Raw genomic sequence first — 20,106 nt, 5'->3', positions numbered from 1 at the left:
TAGCATAAAATAGGATAATACAAATCAGTTTTAATTTTAGGGCCAAAATATAAATAATGTTTTTTCAATATTAATCCTTAAGTTATTAGAAGCCACCCAATTATAAACAAGAAATAATTCGTTCATTATAGTTTTTTTTGTTAATAGTAGAAACCAATAAATCAAAATGAGAATGAGAATAGAGAAGAGTAGTATCATCTGCAAAAAGTATAAACTTCAGTACATTAGATGCATTTATAAAATCATTGATAAAAATGTTAGAAAACATTGGACCTAGAACTGAACCTTGCGGAACACCAGAAGCAATAGGAGACAGTTGAGAAATGGAGTTATTAAAGCAGACATACTGATAACGATCTTTGAAATAAGATTCAAACCAAGTGAAAGCCTTACCTCTTATACCATAAAAATACAATTTGTATAATAGAATATTGCGATCTAATGAATCAAAGGCTTTACAGATATCAATCAATGAAAACGCTAATGCAAAATTTCTTAGACTCTAAAGCAAGAGAAACCACCAAATTAATTTTATCACTCATTGCACATTCAGTACTTAATTTTGAACGAAAATCATATTGATAATAACAAAATACATTATAAAAATTTAGAAACTTTGTGAACAGTTTTTTCAATAACCTTTGACAAACTAAATATAATAGAAATAGGACGATAATTGTTAACAACATGTCTATCACCATTTCTAAATAAAGCTTCTTTGAAAACATTTGTAAAAAGTTCAAAGGCTATATCTGTGTCAGGAAAGTTTAAAATAAGTTTCCAATCAAAATTCTTTAAATAAATATTTAATTTAGCAATGTTGGAACATGGATATAATGGATATGGCATAAAAATTAATTTATTGCAAAAATTGTTATTTTGTTCTATGGATCAAACATCGTCGTTGTCTTTTTCAGCGTCTTTGATTAATCGTCTGATCTGAAATTATCGCTTGCGAAGTTTTTGTCTCGTTTTCTGTTTTAAATTCGATTTTGTATTGCATTTAATATATTATATACTATATTTAGTACATTTAAAAAAGAAAAGGGATTAGTATAAATAATTTTCTGCATTTATACATTTCGTTTTATACATTTTAACTTCCTACCTACATACATATAATATACAGATACACATACACATACATAAGTAGTTAAGTACACATGACATGACATTGAGATTACATTAAACTATTAGAAAATCTTAATTCTTAACTTGTCAAAATAATATTAAAAACAATAATACATTTTAATTAGAAAATATTGGCTTAGTATTTGATTTGACAGACACAGGTTCTCAACCAAATCAAAATGACTGTGTGTTCCATTACAAAATTTCACTCATCTTATTTAGATGAAAATGTTACTTTACATAGGTTAATTTAATTTAGACTATACTATACAACACTGCAATATAGCTATAAAGTATAACACTATACAATATAATTATAATAATCAGCAAACAATTATTCATAATAATGTAGTATAATAGTAATAAATAATATTAGTAACATGATAAATGCATTAAATAATTAAATAATGTTAACTCAAAGTTGTATAAATAATTTGTGCTGATATTAATTAAGTTAAATTTAAATTCAGACTGCCAAAGAATGATATAAAGAGAATGCAATGGGAAAACCTCATTAAAAAATACATTGACAATTACGATGAAAAAAAAAGATTTTAATTTGTAGCAAATATTTTACACCGGAAAGTTTTCATAAAGTTGGTTTGAAAATTTTTCTTCAAAAAGATGCTTTTCCAACGATATTTGACAAGGTCAGTGTTACGTATATAAGGGTTTCGAAATGTTCATACTTTCTTACTTCATTGAATAAGTCTACTGTATCTTCCATTGATTGTCCATTTATCATTTCTAGAACAAAGTCTGGCAATCCAGCTGCAATTAGATCCACTAGAGTACCTGTATCTATTGATGTTCTCATGTCCAGTAAAAGTTTTTCTTTTTTTATAGCATAATCCACCAATGAACCATCCTTGTACTTAAATAACAACGCATACGTCACTTGGTTCCAGCCTGAATTTGCAAATGATTCACAGAATTTATTTTTCCAAATAGACCACTCTGAGTTTAGTGTTAATTTTATAATCATAGAACTATACCAATCAGCGCAACTTTTGTCCATGAATAGTTTGAGTATCTCAATTTTTTTCTCATCTTCCGTAATATCAAAACGTAAACATTCTTTTTCAAAAACATCAATCCACTGGCTTGGGTTAATATTTTTACTTGTAAATCTTTCAATTATAAACTTTTCTGCAATATATTTCAGGTTCTGTTTTTTAAATCTTGTGAGCTTTCAATAAATTTTGTAAATAATTTTTCCAATGAATCTGTATTTTTTCCTAAATTACCAGATGCTTGCTTTCGTTCAATTTCTTCGAGATATTGATCTCCAAATTGTAGATTACCATCTTCATCTATGTACACGTTACTTAGTTCATTTGTCATTGTAATCCAAATTTTTCTCGTCTGATGTCTTTTTTTTAAACTATTTTTTATTTTATTGTACGCAGCTGTCTTTATCAACTCTTTATGAAGACTAGCAGACTGTAATTCTTCTGGAATAGCAAACACTTTTTCATCTCTTGTCGTTATGGAGGTTACACAATATACATTTGACTTTCCATCACTCGCTGGCAACACTGCAAATTCAAATCGTAGCTGGTCCGTTTTATAATTCATTTAGGTTTCTCAATAAACGGAAATGTCGTTTTATAAGGGTTTTGATTATAATTTAGGATTTAAACAAACAAATGTGTTGCTTCTGAAAACAAAGGTTTTATTTTGTTAAATGTTAAAAAAAATCATTTTTGGAGAAAAAAAACTCACCTGAAAACAAAGAAACGACATTTAAAGTTTATTATTTCACAAATTATAATCAGTTTGTCACAAAATATATTTCATTAAACTTTACTTATAGGTTTTCTTTTAACCTCTCAACAAAAACCCTATACAAAAAATTCGCAAAGCGCGACAAAATCAAAATTAAAGAAATATAGTTTCTTTACACGTATATAAAAACCAATCATTTCAAGTTTCAGTTGAATAATTTAAATGTTTTTAAGTTATAATTTTGAAATTAAGATATTGTTGTCGGCATATTTTTTCTGAAGTGTTTTTTATTTATGTTATGATTTATTATATACCAAAAATTAACTTATTTTAATTTTTTAATTTTGTAACCAATAATTTGGTTCTATAATAATTTAAAATTTTGTATTTTTAGCCTTCATCAGATTTAAAGCTAGTTTCCCATAATATTTCTGAAACGTTAATAACTGATGTGATGTCAAGTGTAAATTTGGTTTGTATTTTTATAACTATATATTATCAAGATTGTGATACATTTTAAGCCACCAAGTATTACAAATTTGGAAAATAAGTGGCAAGAGGTACGATTGAACGAACGAACTATTGCAAAATAAAAAAAAACGTCAGAAAAAAAAGTAATTATAAAATGAATGCTTGAAAAATTGACGTTAGAAAGATTAACGAACGAACGAACGAACGAAAGAACGAACGAACGAACGAATGAATGAATGAATGAACTAACAAATACGAAAAGTAATTATAAAATGAATGCTTGAAAAGTTGACGTTAGAAAGATTAACGAACGAATGAACGAATGAACGAACGAACGAATGAATGAATGAATGAACTAACAAATACGTAAATAAATAAACAAACAAACAAAAAATAATTTATAGCTTCTTGCAATTGTAGATTAATTATATTAAAAGTTTCAAAACTCACGTTAATACTGTTTGCAACATTATTACGTTTACGTGATTGGACGTGAAAAAAGTCACGTGATCGGAGCGCTCTCTACTAGGTCGGCTCATCTCGTGTCTGTATAAATTGTTGTCTACAGTGCGCTCCCCCTATTCATCAACTAAGAAACGGCTCTTTTCAGAGCCATCAACAAAACGATGACATCTAGCCTCACTTTCAAATCCCTTTCGTCGTTTGTTTGTGCACAGTCGAATTTTTCATTCTCTTCGTTTGCACAAAACGCGAGCGTCCGACCTTAATTGAGACCGTTATTGAGTAAAGCCACTATTGTAAATGTTTGCTACAAATTTCTATCAGTTATGTAAGTAGGTAGATAAGAGCAGTTTGCATGGACTGCATTTAATTACTAATAACTATCCCAAAGTAATGAGAAACTGCTGATTGAAGTACTAAAAAAATTTCGAAAGAACGCACATCAGAAAACTGGAACGGCATTTGGAAAATAAGTGGCAAGAGGTACGATTGAACGAACGAAAATAAAAAGAAACGTCAGAAAAAAAAGTAATTGTAAAATGAATGCTTGAAAAATTGACCTTAGAAAGATTAACGAACGAACGAACGAATGAACGAACGAACGAACGAATGAATGAATGAATGAATGAATGAATGAATGAACTAACAAATACGTAAATAAATAAACAAACAAACAAAAAATAATTTATAACCTCTTGCAATTGTAGATTATATTAAAAGTTTCAAAACTCACGTTAATACTGTTTGCAACATTATTACGTTTACGTGATTGGACGTGAAAAAAGTCACGTGATCGGAGCGCTCTCTACTAGGTCGGCTCATCTCGTGTCTGTATAAATTGTTGTCTACAGTGCGCTCCCCCTATTCTCTATCAAGTTTTTGCTTCGTGTCTTATTTTCTGCTCTTTCGTTCAGGCAAGTTCTAGACAATATGGCAAGAACCAAGCAGACGGCTCGCAAATCTACCGGTGGCAAGGCACCTCGCAAGCAGCTTGCCACAAAGGCTGCAAGAAAAAGTGCTCCGGCTACGGGAGGCGTCAAAAAACCTCATCGTTACAGGCCAGGTACAGTAGCTCTCAGAGAAATCAGGCGCTACCAAAAAAGCACCGAACTGCTCATCAGAAAACTGCCCTTTCAAAGACTGGTTCGTGAGATAGCTCAAGATTTCAAGACCGACCTTCGTTTCCAGAGTTCGGCAGTCATGGCTCTACAGGAAGCAAGCGAGGCTTACCTGGTCGGCCTCTTCGAAGACACCAACCTCTGCGCCATTCACGCCAAACGCGTCACCATCATGCCCAAAGACATCCAGCTCGCCCGCAGAATCAGAGGCGAACGTGCTTAATCTCTACCTTATAACAAGACAAACGGCTCTTTTCAGAGCCACCAAATTTAACGATCGACAAACATCGCCTGGCCAATTGAGCTCTACTTTTGTGTGTGAGTGTGCGCGTCTGTTAAATATTACGCAATATAACTAACCAGATGCCATTTGTGAGGGTGCATGGTACGCCTTGTCGAATGAGGTGTTGAAACTGGACGCAGCGTTCAATAATGTCGGGCTTCGCTTAATCAGTGTTGGCTGGCTGACGCCACACCACTAATCGGTTTGTTTGCATCTAATTAATTATAAAAATAAAAGTGATCATCATCGCCATTTTTTGTTTTTAATGACAATTTCTGTAAACAAATTGGCAAAATAGACTTTCAATACGATGTAAGGAGCAAATGACAGTTGCGTTATCGTATGGCGAGGAAAGTGCGTCACATTTCTAAACCATTCGCTGTGTTGGTCGAAAATCACAAAAAAGAATATGTAAGCAAGTTACTCCACCATCCAACGCCACAATTGCTGAACCAAACCTGTCTACATCAGCAAGTCTTAAACTGCTAGGTGTTACTCTTGACCCGTCTCTAACTTTCAAAGCTCACACTTTTACATTACTTGGTCAATTCGCCACATTCGACTTCTTCACACAATTGAAACGGCTACTAGCACGCTGTCTTGAATTATTATCTCGCCTGCAACCTTCTCTCTCTTTCTCTCTCTCTCTCTCTCCGGCGTATCTAATTTTCAAGGCTTTGATGGCCGTGCCGTTTATCCGGGCACCTCTCCTCTGACTCTATGCACAGGGCGCGCTGCACATATGATATTATTATTATTTATGAACCGGAATTTCGATCCAGTCCAGAACAAATGGTATTATTTTATTTTATTGATAATTTGGTGAATGAAGCACGACGATGACCGATGAAATGAACTTTTTTTGTTGCTCATAAAATTTGTTGTTAATCGTAAGAAAGTTATGTATTGCTAAATAACGTGCACAGACTGATAAATATCTAAGAGTAGTCGCTGTTATTGGCAAAATTTTAATCAGGTAAAAAAAAAAAATCCATCAACCAATCGATCGATATTCGCCTATATAAAAACGCATTGGAATGAGCTGGCGTAAGCAATAGCGAAAGAGCACGCAAACATTCGTTAAAGTTGGGCGGCTCTGAAAAGAGCCTTTTGTTACGGTGGTGTGGTGTGGTCGATGCACTTTTCTACTTGGCTTGGCTGGCCTGACTGGCTCCTCCGGTAGAAGCGGAACCGCTTCCGCCGACCTTGGCCGTCTTCTTGGGCAAGAGGACGGCTTGGATGTTTGGAAGAACGCCACCCTGGGCGATAGTGACTCCGGCCAAGAGCTTGTTTAACTCTTCGTCGTTTCTTATGGCCAGCTGAAGGTGGCGAGGTATGATACGGGTTTTTTTGTTGTCTCTGGCAGCGTTCCCGGCTAACTCTAAAACTTCTGCCGCCAAATACTCCATGACCGCCGCCAAATATACGGGCGCTCCGGCTCCTACTCTCTCGGCGTAGTTGCCTTTGCGCAACAGCCTGTGTATTCTTCCTACGGGAAACTGCAATCCGGCTCTGCTCGATCTGCTCTTGGCCTTTCCTTTGACCTTGCCGCCCTTTCCTCTTCCAGACATTTTCGAGTGATGTTGTATAAACTAAATTAGAGGAACATGAATTTCCGCAATAACTGCAAATATCTATTTCCCGACAAATGGCTAAGCTTATATACCCCTGCTAGTAACTCTCGGATAGTTATTTTAATACATCACGTGACGCGGTACGACGCATTTACAACCAATCAACGGGATCTTGTAAATGAATATCTGTCGTTATAATGTCGTTATAATAATAATTAGACGTTGTACAAAAGTTCTATGTTCTGCACAAACAAACACACACACACACACACACACACACACACACACACACACACACACACACTTTTGCAACGTGTATAGAACGTTATGTTACATATATTATATTTTATACATATTGTGTATGCAATAGTATGCTACTAATCCTTCTTATTTATTTATTGATTAATACATTTATTCAAACATCTATTAATTCGTCAATATCGACATATTTTTATTCAACAAATACTAATAATAATTTTGAACATACGATCTTGAAAATTCGAAATTAGGCGCGCGCAACTATCACCTCTCTTTGTTCTTTCTCTACTCTCTCGCACACAAGCACGCTCTCTCACAGGCACACCATCTCGCTCGTAAATACATTAGTATGCAATCACGTGATCTATTCACTCACCTAGCTCTCTCATATATATTGGTCTGCGAGAATTGAACGCCACCATTGCGACTGCGTGTTTAATCTGATATTATCTGATTATAATTTACTTATTCTATCTTGAACAATGCCACCAAAGCCTGCCAGTAAGGGTGCTAAGAAGGCCGCCAGCAAGGCGAAAGCTGCTCGCAGCACGGACAAGAAGCACAAAAGAAGGCGAAAGGAAAGCTACTTTATATACATATACAAGGTGCTGAAGCAGGTTCACCCGGACACGGGCATCAGCGGCAAAGCCATGTCGATAATGAATTCATTCGTCAACGACATCTTTGAGCGAATCGCCGCCGAAGCTTCTCGCCTCGCCCACTACAACAAGAGATCCACCATCACTAGCAGAGAAATCCAGACGGCCGTCAGGCTTCTGTTGCCCGGCGAGTTGGCCAAGCACGCCGTCAGCGAAGGCACCAAGGCCGTCACCAAGTACACCAGCTCAAAGTAATCGACCACTGACATAAAGACAAAACAAACGGCTCTTCTCAGAGCCACCCATTCTAGCGATGATACGCTTGCTAGCTTAGCTAAACTATTTTCTCTTTCCTGAGTATATATCTAAATCAAATATTCGAGCCTCCGAATGAAATCGCGCAAACAACGTTACAATTAGAGAGTCAAGACGTCTCGAAAACCTGATGTGTCTCTTGTTTTTTTTTTAACTCAACATATAGTTGCTTTTACAATTATCAAGTTCAATTAAATAAATTTTTTAGAGGAGGCTGCTATCTAATTTCTTCAAACATTTTTTGGTCATTCCTTTGTACATGTGGTTTCGTTAATGCAAATGGATTCGATAATTACGGGAACAATTGTTCAATAAAGCGTTGCCTGAAGCTGAATTATAACGCTCATAAAATTTGGTTGTAACAGCTGACGCATTTCGATTCATTAGTATTGTTATGCCAATTGTGCAAGTTTTCTTTTAATAAATACATTGAACAGACGAACACTCCGAACGTACATTTTCAAGAACATGTACAAATAGATTATCAATCTCTGTTACTGTCATTAAGTATTACAGGAGATCTTTGGTTTAGAAATGGCGCCGTAAACGAAAAAAGTACTAGTTGGAACACATATGTTAATTCATTAACAAATAAAACATCATCAAAGCAAATATGGTCTGTAGTAAACAAAATGAACAACAAAAACACACACAGCAATACAAATAATATATACATTAAACAAAATATCTACCAATCAAATGAAGAAATTGCCGAAATATTTGCCAACCAAATTCAAGAGAATTCATTAATCAAAAATATTAATAAAACATTTTCAAATGTAATGAAATTAGAAGAAAAAACCACGCTAGACTTTACTTCTGATAACACAGAGTATTATAACGAAAATATAACGCTCACAGAATTAAAAAACGCTATAGAAACAAGTAATACTAATTCAGCACCTGATCCCGATCAGATCACATATAATATGCCAAAAAATTTACCCCAAATATCTTTGATATCACTCCTAGACGCTTTTAACTTCACGTGGTGCAATTATTCTGTACCAGAAGAATGGGGTAAAGCCATTATAATACCAATATTAAAACCCGGTAAGTCAAAAGAAGATCCATCCAACTATAGACCAATATCTTTAACAAACACCATATGCAAAACTTTTGAAAAAATTGCAAATAATAGGTTAACATACTTTTTAGAACTAAATAAATTAATATCGCCTTTCCAATGCGGAGGTCAAAAGAACCGCTCTACTTTAGATCATTTGGTTTCTTTGGAGACATTTGTAAGGGAAGCTCTCATAAGTAATGAACAGGTGGTAGCGATTTTCTTTGATGTCGAAAAGGCCTATGATAAATCGTGGAGACATGGAATACTCAGAGATCTGCATAATGCTGGCTTGAAAGGCCGACTTCCAATATTCATTTCCAACTTAATAAATAATAGAGAATTTAAAATAAAATACAATCAAACTTTTTCTACATATAAAAAAATGGAAACAGGTATAGCACAAGGTAGTATCCTGTCTGTAACACTTTTCTGCATGAAAATCAACGGTCTATGCAATATAATTCCACCTGACATGCTAAAATGTCTTTACGTAGACGACTTCATGATTGCATATAAAAACAAAAATATAGAAAATATTGAAAGTACATTAAATAAATTATTAAATAAAATTAGTACATGGTCAATAGAAAACGGAATTTTATTTTCTGAATCAAAAACTGTAGCTATATTATTCACAAAAAAAAGAAAAACAAAGTTTCCAAAATTAACAATAGACAAAACACCCATAAAATTTGAAAACAAAATAAAATTCTTAGGTTTAGCTTTTGATCATAAGTTCAGTTTCTTACCTCATATACAGTATGTCAAATCTAAATGCCTCAAATCTTTAAATATAATTAAGGCGAATTTTTTCTTAGGCGCGTGCAACTATCACCTCTTTGGCTAAACTTTTTATTATTTTGCTTGGGTTTGAACAAAACAAAAAATTAATCATTCAGTTAATTAATTTTTAGATAACTTTTTATTTATTTACACACTTATATCAAATAACTTTGAAATGTACAAATTTTATTTCATTTTTCAAATTATAATAATTTTAATTTATAAATTTGAGCAATTGGCGAAACGTTTGCTAGGCGTGTGCGGCACCTGTGACCTGCGTCATAATGTCTACTTTATCATAAAAATTTTTAAAAATTTCCACATGAATAACTCTTGAAACTTTATATCTATCTAGCATCATCATCATCTTCTACGTAAAACCGTTCGATAATTTTTTATAGCATGGCAAACTGATATATTTTACAAATTTTATTAAACTTGCTGTTATTGAAATTTAAAATTGAACATTTTTACTGAAATTAAATATTTCTGCAATTTGGACTTTGCAAAATATTTAAGGATGATGTTGAAGAAAAACATTAATCTGGTTTTAGTATTAATTTTCGGATTTTTGTGGCAGTTAAATTTAGTGCTATCATACAGAATTCTTTTTGTTAGTCCTCAAATAACGAGTCACGTTATGAAACAAGCTGTTATTGGTTCTGTGCTATTACAGGCTGGCCACGAAGTTCATATTGTTCTCGAATCAAAATTCGATCAGAAATTAGTAAAAAAGTATCGTGATCAAGGTTTTCAGTTTCATTTCTTTGAAGAGTCGGATGATTTTCCGAGGTTTTCATCGGAAAAGTTTAGGATGTATCAAGAGAATCAAATTTTCAACAATACGTTGGAGTTCATTACTGAATTAATAAATTTGGAGCGATTAATTAACCAGGAATGCGATTTTATGATGAGGGATGAAAATTTTCTAAAAAAAGTTAAAAATATCAAATTCGATTTAATTATTGTCGAGCCGTTTATTTTGCAAATGTGTTCTCTCATTTTGCCAATATATCTAAAAACTCCATTTATCAGCCTGTCTACTCAGTACTTTTCATTAAACGCTAGGTTAGAGTTGAAAATTCTTACTACTATTTCTAAATTATATTTTTAAATGTTAATATAACATCGACAGATACCCAGCCTTACCATCTTTTGCTTCTCGTCATTTTTATCCAAATGATAATCACAAAAACAATTCATTCTTTGTTAGGTTTGCCACGTTGGTAGGAACAATTTTCTTATCATCTAGTTGGTCACCGATAAATAGAAACTTGACTCTTTTACATAAATATGCACCAGGGGTTGCTTCGTGGGAAGCTCTCATGAGGAAAGCCTTGTTGTTTTTCTATGAAATTGATCATCATTTTAATAACTTCATTCCTGCATTTCCTAACCACATTTCAATAGCTGGATCCACATGCTCGCCTGCCAAGCTCCTGCCTGAAAATATTTTAAAATTTATTAATGGGAGAATTGTTAACGAAAGAGGTTACTTTAATATTAGTAGTTTCAACTTTTTACATCAAAATTTAAAACTTTTACCCATAAATTAGACCCTGGCGTAATTGTAATGAGTTTTGGCACAAATGTAAATATGCCAAAAAGCTATAAGAAGAAGTTTTTAAAAGCCTTTGGACTTTTTAACGAAACTGTTCTAGTTAAACTTCACATAGACGAAAATGACAAAGAAGTTTGTAGTTTTCGATACAACAAACACAATAATTAATTCAACAAAAAAGTTGATTTTTCATATTTGAATTTAAAAAAACAGCTTACATCTCTTACATCACCAAATACTTTAATCTTGAACTGGCTGCCTCAAAACGATGTTTTAGGCGACCCTTCTACCAAACTATTCATCACCCACTGTGGAAACAACGGTCTACATGAAGCTCTCTATCACGGAGTCCCAATGTTGGGCTTCCCGTTCTTTGGCGATCAATTTGAAAACTGCAGACGAATGATTGCTAGTGGGTTTGGTTTGAAAATGGACATCTTAACTTTCACGGAAACTGAACTATTGGGTAAGCGATAATCTTAAAACGTTGTCTTAACATCAATAAAGCTATTATTAATTTTATTATCAGCTTTTAAAATTGTTATTTACTAGAAAACGTCTTGGAAATTCTAAAAAATCCAAAGTACAAAAACTCTGTAAAGCGCATGTCAGAGGCATTCAAAGATCAACCAATGACATCTCTTCAAACGGCTCTCTTCTGGATCGAACACGTGATCAAACATGGCGGCAGTCACCTGAGATCAAGTGCAATAGATTTGCCTTTGTATCAATTTTTATGTTTCGACACTATCTTTTTTCTTATTTTAATAATCATTTCTATCGTCTTTGTCGTTTTCAAATTATCAAAGTTTTTACTTAAATTTCTTTATTGGTTTTACATTTATTACTTTCTTGATAATAAAGTAAAACGTCTATGAACTAAATCTTTCTTTAAAATGAGAAATTTTCACTTTTAATTTTTTTCTACTCATTATATATATATATATAAATTTAGTATTTTAAAATTTTTAGCATTTTTGCCTATTTTTTTCATTATTGTTGAATGTTTTGGCAAATACATTTTTAATTACCAGCATTGAAAACAATTTATAATTTGACATTTTTAAACAAAAACTCAATGTTTTGTGTATTCTAATACTTTGTTAAATATCTATTGTTATGATTTTTTTAACTGGCTTCATTTGGTATACATTTTCGAACTATTTTTTCTGTAGTGGTTATGGGGTTTTTCAACATTTGAATTTTATTTCAAAATAATTTCTATTAAATTAAAAGACCAAAAACTTTGCTTCCAACATTAGCTATCTAAAATTAGAATACTATATATATATATATATATATATATACAATATTCTATAAATTCTACCGAATGTTTGGCGTTAATATTAGAGATGGGAAAGAACCCACATTTTTGGGTCCTTGTTCGGTTCGGGTTCTTAGAAGATATGAGTTCGGTTCTGTTCGGGTTCTTGTCAATTTTTTTTTGGGGGGGGTTCTAGTTCTTTCAAAATATGGGTTCGGTTCTGTTCGAGTTCTTGTAACGAAATTTGATAAAAAACAACATACAACACAATACAGTATTATTATTACAATTTATATAGCGTTTTCAAAAGTTTTCTCAAAGCGCTCAACAAATAATATGAAAAAATGTAATAAAAACAAAAATAAGCAAGAAAGCCAGAGAAAATATCTTTCAAAACATTTCAAATGTCCATGTTGTATTTGAGAAAAAGAAGCATTTCAAGTGTTGTAGTATTCATTCGACAACGTCTGTCATTTAGCAAAAGTCCACATGTTGAAAATATGCGTTCACTGGGCGTGCTAGTTGCTGGTATTGCCAATATTTTTTTTGCGAGTAATGCCATCTTTGGGAACTTTTTGTCATTCATTCTCCAGTATGAAAGCACATCTACAGTGTCGATTATCTGGTCAAGATACCCTGTTAGTTCATCCTGCGAAATGGACACAGTTCTTGTCATCTGTCCTGACAGGAATGTCTCATCTGTGGCATTGAAATCTAAATTAGGTCTTTTTGAACTTCTCTCACCTTAAAATAATCAAAGCACAAACATTTCTTTACATAACCAAAATTACTTATTTAACATATAATAAATTAAAACATTAGATGAAATTGAAACCTGTTGCTTTTCTAGAGTCTAGTTTGGTAATTTCATTATCACTTTCAGTACTACAGTCATTATGACCATCATCCTCATTTGGTAACACTTGTTGTTGGATATCCATGCGAATATCAGAATATATTGAGTTCTTTTCTTCTAAGGTAACAAATGACAAATGTTTAAATGCAGGACAGAGGACTGTTGCAGTTTTATGTATAGGATGTAAGGTATATTTTTCTTTCAAGGAATTTTAAATGCTGATTTAACTTCACAAACCACTTCACTATCCATTGTTTTACGTTTGCAAGATGACAACAGACGATCAAGCATAGGCCAGACAAGGTGAATTGTTGGCTCCTTGGATTTAGATAGCATAACGGTCGCTTCATGAAAGTCGTGCAGAAAATCAACTATAACTTGCATGTCTGCTTTATTCAAATTCGATAAATGCTCAAGTTTTTCATACCGCTTTTCATTTTCCAAGATAGTCACAACATCCTCGTATTCATTGAGCAAAGATTGCAACATAAAATATTGGCTATTCCAGCGTGTAGACACATCCTGTTTTAAAGTGTGCTTTAGTTCCTTATTATGGCCAGAATGTTTAAAATAACCAACAACTTCTCTAGCGATTTTTATCATTTGTACACATTCACCGACATAATCAGACTTCAAAGCATTCTCAACAACTAGGTTGAGGTTGTGAGCAGCACAACTTATCCGTACATCATTCCTATAAGCAGCTTTCATATTGGAACCATTATCGGTTACAAACACAATTCATCTCCCAGAAAAGATGCCAGCAGCCAATTAGTTTTAGTTTTGACAGCTAATGCTTTTTTGGCTTCTGGGAATTCGTACAATCCGAGGCACTTTTCAATCAAATGAAACTTTGATGTGATGAAGTGCACAGTAAAACCTTGGTATGAATTTTTTACCATATCATCACACCAATGGTCAGTTGTAATAGCAAGATATTTCAATTTTTTCAGCATATCTTTTATTACATCCTTACATACATTGTATTCAGCTGTAAGATGTGCCCCAGCAAACGTTGTTCTGTCATATAAAATGTCTTCAATGTTCAAAACTCCATAGCGTGCACCTATGTTTATAAAATGTTGTGCTATAGACCTGAAGCCTGAGTCCTCCACTACACTAAATGGCTGTAGGTCTTGTGCAATCATAAACAAACATTTTTTGGACGTTTCTTTCCGCACCTGAATAAAAAAAATACATATTCGAAAATGTAATTCACATTAACATCAACTAAGTCAAATTACTTATTTTATAATTTGTCGTCAATTGAAAATTAACCAGGGAAAGTCATGACGCATATAAGATAAGTTTATTTATAACTTACTATGCTATCGCATAGCATTAGTATTTTATTCTATACTATTAAATAGTTCATTAGCCTCTGATCTAGACATACCTTACAATATTCAATATATAAGTTATATACTAATTACTAACCTTTTCTGGAATATTCTTTGACTGAACAAACGATTTTATGGTCGACTGTTTGCTACCTGGTGTAATTAAGAGTTTCGATTTGACGTGGGACTCATGATGGCGATTCAATGTTTGAGTAGTTCCAACTGGTACAGACAAAACCATGCTACACACTTTACATATTCCAAACGTCTTTAAAACTTCACCATCAACTTTAGCAGCCCAAAAATTTCCTTGCCAATGCTTGCTTTTTGTCCAAACTGGTTCTACTTTTTCAAATTTTGTAACATCGTCACATTTCATTAGTTTTTCAATCTCTTCCTTTTTTATTCTATCGCACGTGGCCATCTTGTTTATAATAAATGTTCCGATTAAGATTAAAAGTAAGATTAGGGATGTGCGTAAGCATAGAATAAAATTTTAAAATTTTACTTTAATATATCTTTGGAAATGTGCATATATGTAAATAATTTATTTTCGGCCCGTTTCATTTTTAAACTCTAAAAGTTAAATAATTAAATAATTGATTGGGAAAGAACTTTGAAATATGGGTTCTGTATCGGTTCGAGTTCTTAGCTAACCTGAGTTCGGTTCTGTTCCAGTTCTTTGAAAAAAAAAATAATGACGGTTCGGGTTCTAGTTCGGTTCTTCAAAAATATGGGTTCTAGTTCGGTTCTTTCGAACTGGGTTCGGGTTCTTTCCCATCTCTAGTTAATACGTTTTTTCGATTTTTCTCACTAAAGTTTTTTGGTGAACGTTTAGTTTATTAAAATTCAAAATAAACTTATTTTTCGAATTCATGCTGCAAATAAGGACATATTTCGATTCCGAATGAATCATCATCAGTGCTCCTTGCAGTATATCAGAGGTGGACATGGGTCCATTTTTACTGACCCAACCCAACCCAACCCATCACTTAACTCAACCCATCCCAACCCAACCCGCCTGAAAATGCAACTTTTCAACCCAACCCGACCCAACCCACGACCCATCTGCACGAGTCGCAATTTTACCAAACAGGCAAATTTTTACAAATGATATTTAAAAAGCGGAACTCAAAAATACAAGATCATATGTGTAATAAAACACACTGGTGAAGTAATTACACTGCAAGTGTAATAAAATAACATGAAAATTAATTAAAAATTAAATGTTACTAATATTTTCCTAAATTTGGTTTCTTAATTTCATAATCTTCTTTGGTCTCCTTTTCTTCATCGATAGCATCATATTCTTCTTTGTCACTATTTACGATGCTAGTTTTTATTACTTCTTTGTTTTCGTTGGAAGTGAGGTTGTCATTTTTTGTTGTATATTTATTTTTGGTTTATTGATGTCAATTAGGATTGCTTCTGCAATTTTAAGATGCGTGTAGTTGCTGTTCTGGTATATTACTTTGGTGTTGCTGTCGAGGATTTCACGGCTAATTGTGATTGAGTGTGTTGAGTCCAAATGAGATTTGATAGCACCACTCTGTTTATGCATCGTAAGCCTTCTAGTCAGTGAGGTAGTAGTAATCCCGATATATGAGTCATGTTGACGTGCACAGCCGTCAAAGGGGCAATTAAATTCATATATTACGTGATTACGCTTTAACTCAGAGTTATCTCTAGGACTGCAGTTGTTTTTCAGTATTAGGTGAGACGTCTTTTTATTGTTATAATAAATTCGGAGTTTAACTTTACTATTTGGGTTGGTTGGTGTGACATTTTTTTTGATGATATGTTTAAGAATAGCTTCATCTACCTTGTATGCAGTTGACATGTGATTTCTGTAATATAAGATGATGTCGTTATCTTGATTGTTGGTACTAGGAAGGTTATTGCTATGTAGTGATTTGCCTTTAACAATCTTTTCAATAGAGTAAGTCTTATATTCATTGTTTACAAGCAGGTTAGTGACTCTTTTTAATTCAGCGTCGCGATTTTCAATATCGGAAGAGTGTGTGAATGCCCGGTTTACAAATGATTTTATTGTGCTGTCTTTAAGCTGCATTCACTTTGTCCATTCAAACAAATTCCTGTATTCGTTTCTTTGACATAGGTTTTGAATCGTTCTTCGCCTCGGGTGACCAACACATCGAGGAAAGGTAAACGTTGTTCCTTTTCAATTTCAATGGTAAATCTAAGTTTTGATTTGTTTAAGGCACCAAGAAGTTGGGTGATTTGTTCAGGATCGTTATAGGAGACAAAGATATCATCCACGTATCTGGCGTAGATATTTGGTTTCACATTTGTATTGTTTTTGAATGTTTCATTCTCCAGCTGTCCTAGGTAAAAACTGGCAAATAGGACGCCAAGGGAGGAACCCATAGCGACACCATCGATTTGCTTGTAAAGTGTGCCTGTCACGTCCCAGAAACGAGAATTGCGCAATACGAGACAATTGTAATAATTGTGTGAAAATTAACGTGTGTGCAAGTGACCTTTCTCTTTGTTTAATATTAACTAACTTTGACTTATTATTCTACGGAGCAATATTTTTATTAGTTGCTATAAATAAAACTTTATTAATATTTACTAACTTTGATTTATTATTCTATGGAGCACTATTTTTATTAATTGCTATGAATAAAGATTTGTTGGTTTATGGGGCACCATATATAAAAGCGACAGTGCATCAATATACCATAAAGTAGTTGCCCGTTCGTAATTTTATCTCCTATCACATGGCTGAACTGAAAATTAAACTGAACGATGCTGACGACCACACGCGAGCTCAGGTTGCTTACATCACATTGGATTACACGAAAATGTTTTTAGACAAGTTACGCTTTGAACGATTACGTTTGAGCGTGAAAACTTTGCGAGAAAACGTCAGCGATCATCAGCTGAGCAGCGAGGACATGTTCGATTTTGCCACAGACATGGCATCTAAAGTGGGAATTATAGAGAAAAAAAAGTGGGTGCGTAATTTTAAAGAACTGCCGCTCCAGAAACAATACGAAATGATGAAAACACTACAAGACACGTTTTACAACAGTCTACCAAAAGAAAGTTCCACTAAGATAGAACCTTACAGAAATAATTTTTTTGAAGGAAACATCATCCACACTGACGTCTACTACATTGCCTCTGCCAACATCAGAAAGTACATATTGCCGTATGTTAGAGGATGGTTTTTGAACGAAACCTGCCCAATCTGTCTGGAGAATTTTCAGGAAGGCTCCTTCCTGCTCCAATTTCCGTGTCAACATTCCCTGCATAGTTCCTGCTTTACTTCGTTAGATGACTCACAAGACAACTGTCGGCATCTTAAATGTCCGCTGTGCCGAAATGAATTTTGGATTTATGTGACGAGAGAAATAGACGTGGTGAAAAAGTCGAATGTAGGTGGACGTCTCACTGTGGATATCTATCTAAAAACAACTGCTGCCAACAAACAAATGGATGAAATGCTGCCTAGAGAAATATTGGCCCGCCCTGTTTTTATCGGAAATGTTTGAAATTTTATCTTTTGGTGCAATAAATTTAAAATTATTTTATAAGCGCATTCTAATTTAAAATCCGTAGTAACGATTTATGTTCAAATATCTATCGTTGAGTTGGTTTATGTTTAGAGATGTTCGAAAATGAAATCAGCATAAATATTTAATACCCGTTTCTTCTGTTACTTCTTTAAACGATGAAAGCACTAGCCTTGTAAAAGTTGCAATAAATGCTTTTCAAATAGAAGTGCTCTGACAGAAAAAGGCAAGTTGTTTCAAAGAGGTGCATCTGAGAAAAACCTTACTGGCAACAAGAAGACTCGCTGAACTGTTGATGTAAAAGCAGTAATTTGTCAGTACTGTTAGATGCAATAAAAACCTTAACATATGAAACTAATTGAAATTAATGAAACAATTATGAAGTAATTGAAATTATTATTAAACTAACCCTAATCATCTTTTAATTTAATTGCAAACAGCCCTTATATTAGGACTCGTGATTAAAACTTAATAAAAGCTGAGGACTTGTGCTGTGCTAATATAAATAAATTAAAAAATAAAACTAAAAACATTTTAATATTTTATTTATATTTCATTTTAAGGTCTTTGTATGCTTGTTTAAACCTTAATTTAACGCAAGATTTAAAACTAAAATTTATGTTTATTTCAACGTTTTGTATTTATAATTATAAATGTAGCTTAACAAATGTCCCTTGGGCGGCTCTGAGTTTTTTTTTTGGATATTCTCAAACTCCTTACTGGCAATGTTCCTATGCCTCGAAAAAAACATCCAAATAGGAGGACAATTGGTTATCGATGAAATTTAATCATTTTATTATTATTATTATAAATGCTTTTCAAATAGAAGTGGAAATTTATCTAAATTCTTTTGTTTATTAGCGCATCCTAATTTAAAATCCGTAATAACGTTTTATTCACGAATGTTCAGATATCTATCGTTGAGTTGGTTTATGTTTAGAGATGTTCGAAAATGAAGTCAGCATAAATATTTATTACCCGTTAGACTGTTAGAAGTTAATGTTGACAGAGCACACACGATACAGCCCAGTTAAAATTTACTTATCAATATATCTTACGATCTCATCTTGGAAATCGAAATTAGATAAAGTAATAAGTACCGACAAGAAAATGCAAGGTTAACAATGAGCATGTAATGTCTAAAAAGATGAGATCCTTATGATTGTTGATATCGGTAAATGATCAAAATTAATTCGAATTGAGTTTGAAGATTTTGGAACAATAGATGAAGTTGAAGGATTGTTAGGAATGTTTTTGGACATTTTGCGGCTTTCTTTTATATAGATACTGACCGGCTTTGTTTTTTGCTTTAAATATAACGCAAAAATAATTTTTGATAAATAATAAGTTACAGATATTTTGTTTAAATATAATATTACAATTTATAATTAATTAGATAGTTTTAACTGGCGAATTGTTTAAAGCGCTCTTGAATCTACTACATATACGCATTGTCCACCATGCTGGACATAATGAGCGCAATGATGTAATTGCAGCAAAGCTTTGTTAAAAAAAGAAAAAACAAGCTAAACGTTTAAGAGATTCTTTGATAAACGTTACAAGTTCTTTTACAAAATGGATTGCATCTCTGAAAACTGACATCACATCATAGAAATTGCATCTTGAAATGCCAAACTAATATTGTAGTTGCTGCAATGGACAAATATTGCAGAAGGCGATATTTCTAAGACTTTAACCTTTACTCCATTATGAATACCAGAAACATTAGATATAACGTCATAACAATGTCCT

General features: G+C 33.2%; 6 protein-coding genes across 6 annotated transcripts; 4 read left to right on the top strand and 2 right to left on the bottom strand.

Moving 5' to 3' along the window:
* Nucleotides 1–1,747: 1,747 nt before the first annotated feature.
* On the bottom strand, nucleotides 1,748–2,709 carry HELRODRAFT_172852 (hypothetical protein; the record flags this gene model as incomplete). Its single annotated transcript, XM_009019486.1, has 2 exons — nucleotides 1,748–2,280; nucleotides 2,379–2,709. The coding sequence occupies 2 exons, from the start codon at nucleotides 2,707–2,709 to the stop codon at nucleotides 1,748–1,750; spliced, it is 864 nt and encodes a 287-aa protein (XP_009017734.1).
* A 2,013-nt stretch (nucleotides 2,710–4,722) lies between these two features.
* On the top strand, nucleotides 4,723–5,133 carry HELRODRAFT_79198 (hypothetical protein; the record flags this gene model as incomplete). The annotated part of the gene is made up of 1 exon (XM_009019485.1): nucleotides 4,723–5,133. The coding sequence occupies one exon, from the start codon at nucleotides 4,723–4,725 to the stop codon at nucleotides 5,131–5,133; it is 411 nt and encodes a 136-aa protein (XP_009017733.1).
* Nucleotides 5,134–6,347: 1,214 nt separating this feature from the next.
* Nucleotides 6,348–6,764, bottom strand: HELRODRAFT_126929 (hypothetical protein; the record flags this gene model as incomplete). Its single annotated transcript, XM_009019484.1, has 1 exon — nucleotides 6,348–6,764. A coding segment is annotated over one exon (417 nt), but the record flags the coding sequence as incomplete, so codon positions are not given.
* Nucleotides 6,765–7,684: 920 nt separating this feature from the next.
* HELRODRAFT_79312 (hypothetical protein) lies at nucleotides 7,685–7,879 on the top strand (the record flags this gene model as incomplete). Its single annotated transcript, XM_009019483.1, has 1 exon — nucleotides 7,685–7,879. One exon carries the CDS (start codon nucleotides 7,685–7,687, stop codon nucleotides 7,877–7,879), a length of 195 nt encoding a protein of 64 aa, XP_009017731.1.
* A 3,707-nt stretch (nucleotides 7,880–11,586) lies between these two features.
* On the top strand, nucleotides 11,587–12,230 carry HELRODRAFT_79144 (hypothetical protein; the record flags this gene model as incomplete). Its single annotated transcript, XM_009019482.1, has 2 exons — nucleotides 11,587–11,818; nucleotides 11,905–12,230. Coding segments are annotated over 2 exons (558 nt in total), but the record flags the coding sequence as incomplete, so codon positions are not given.
* A 5,326-nt stretch (nucleotides 12,231–17,556) lies between these two features.
* Nucleotides 17,557–18,333, top strand: HELRODRAFT_172847 (hypothetical protein; the record flags this gene model as incomplete). Its single annotated transcript, XM_009019481.1, has 1 exon — nucleotides 17,557–18,333. One exon carries the CDS (start codon nucleotides 17,557–17,559, stop codon nucleotides 18,331–18,333), a length of 777 nt encoding a protein of 258 aa, XP_009017729.1.
* Nucleotides 18,334–20,106: the final 1,773 nt, after the last annotated feature.

The sequence above is a fragment of the Helobdella robusta genome (genome assembly GCF_000326865.2).
Source record: "Helobdella robusta unplaced genomic scaffold HELROscaffold_24, whole genome shotgun sequence".
NCBI lineage: Eukaryota > Metazoa > Annelida > Clitellata > Rhynchobdellida > Glossiphoniidae > Helobdella > Helobdella robusta.
The sequence above is the reverse complement of the archived record's forward strand: the minus strand, read 5'-3'. Positions and strand labels throughout refer to the sequence as shown.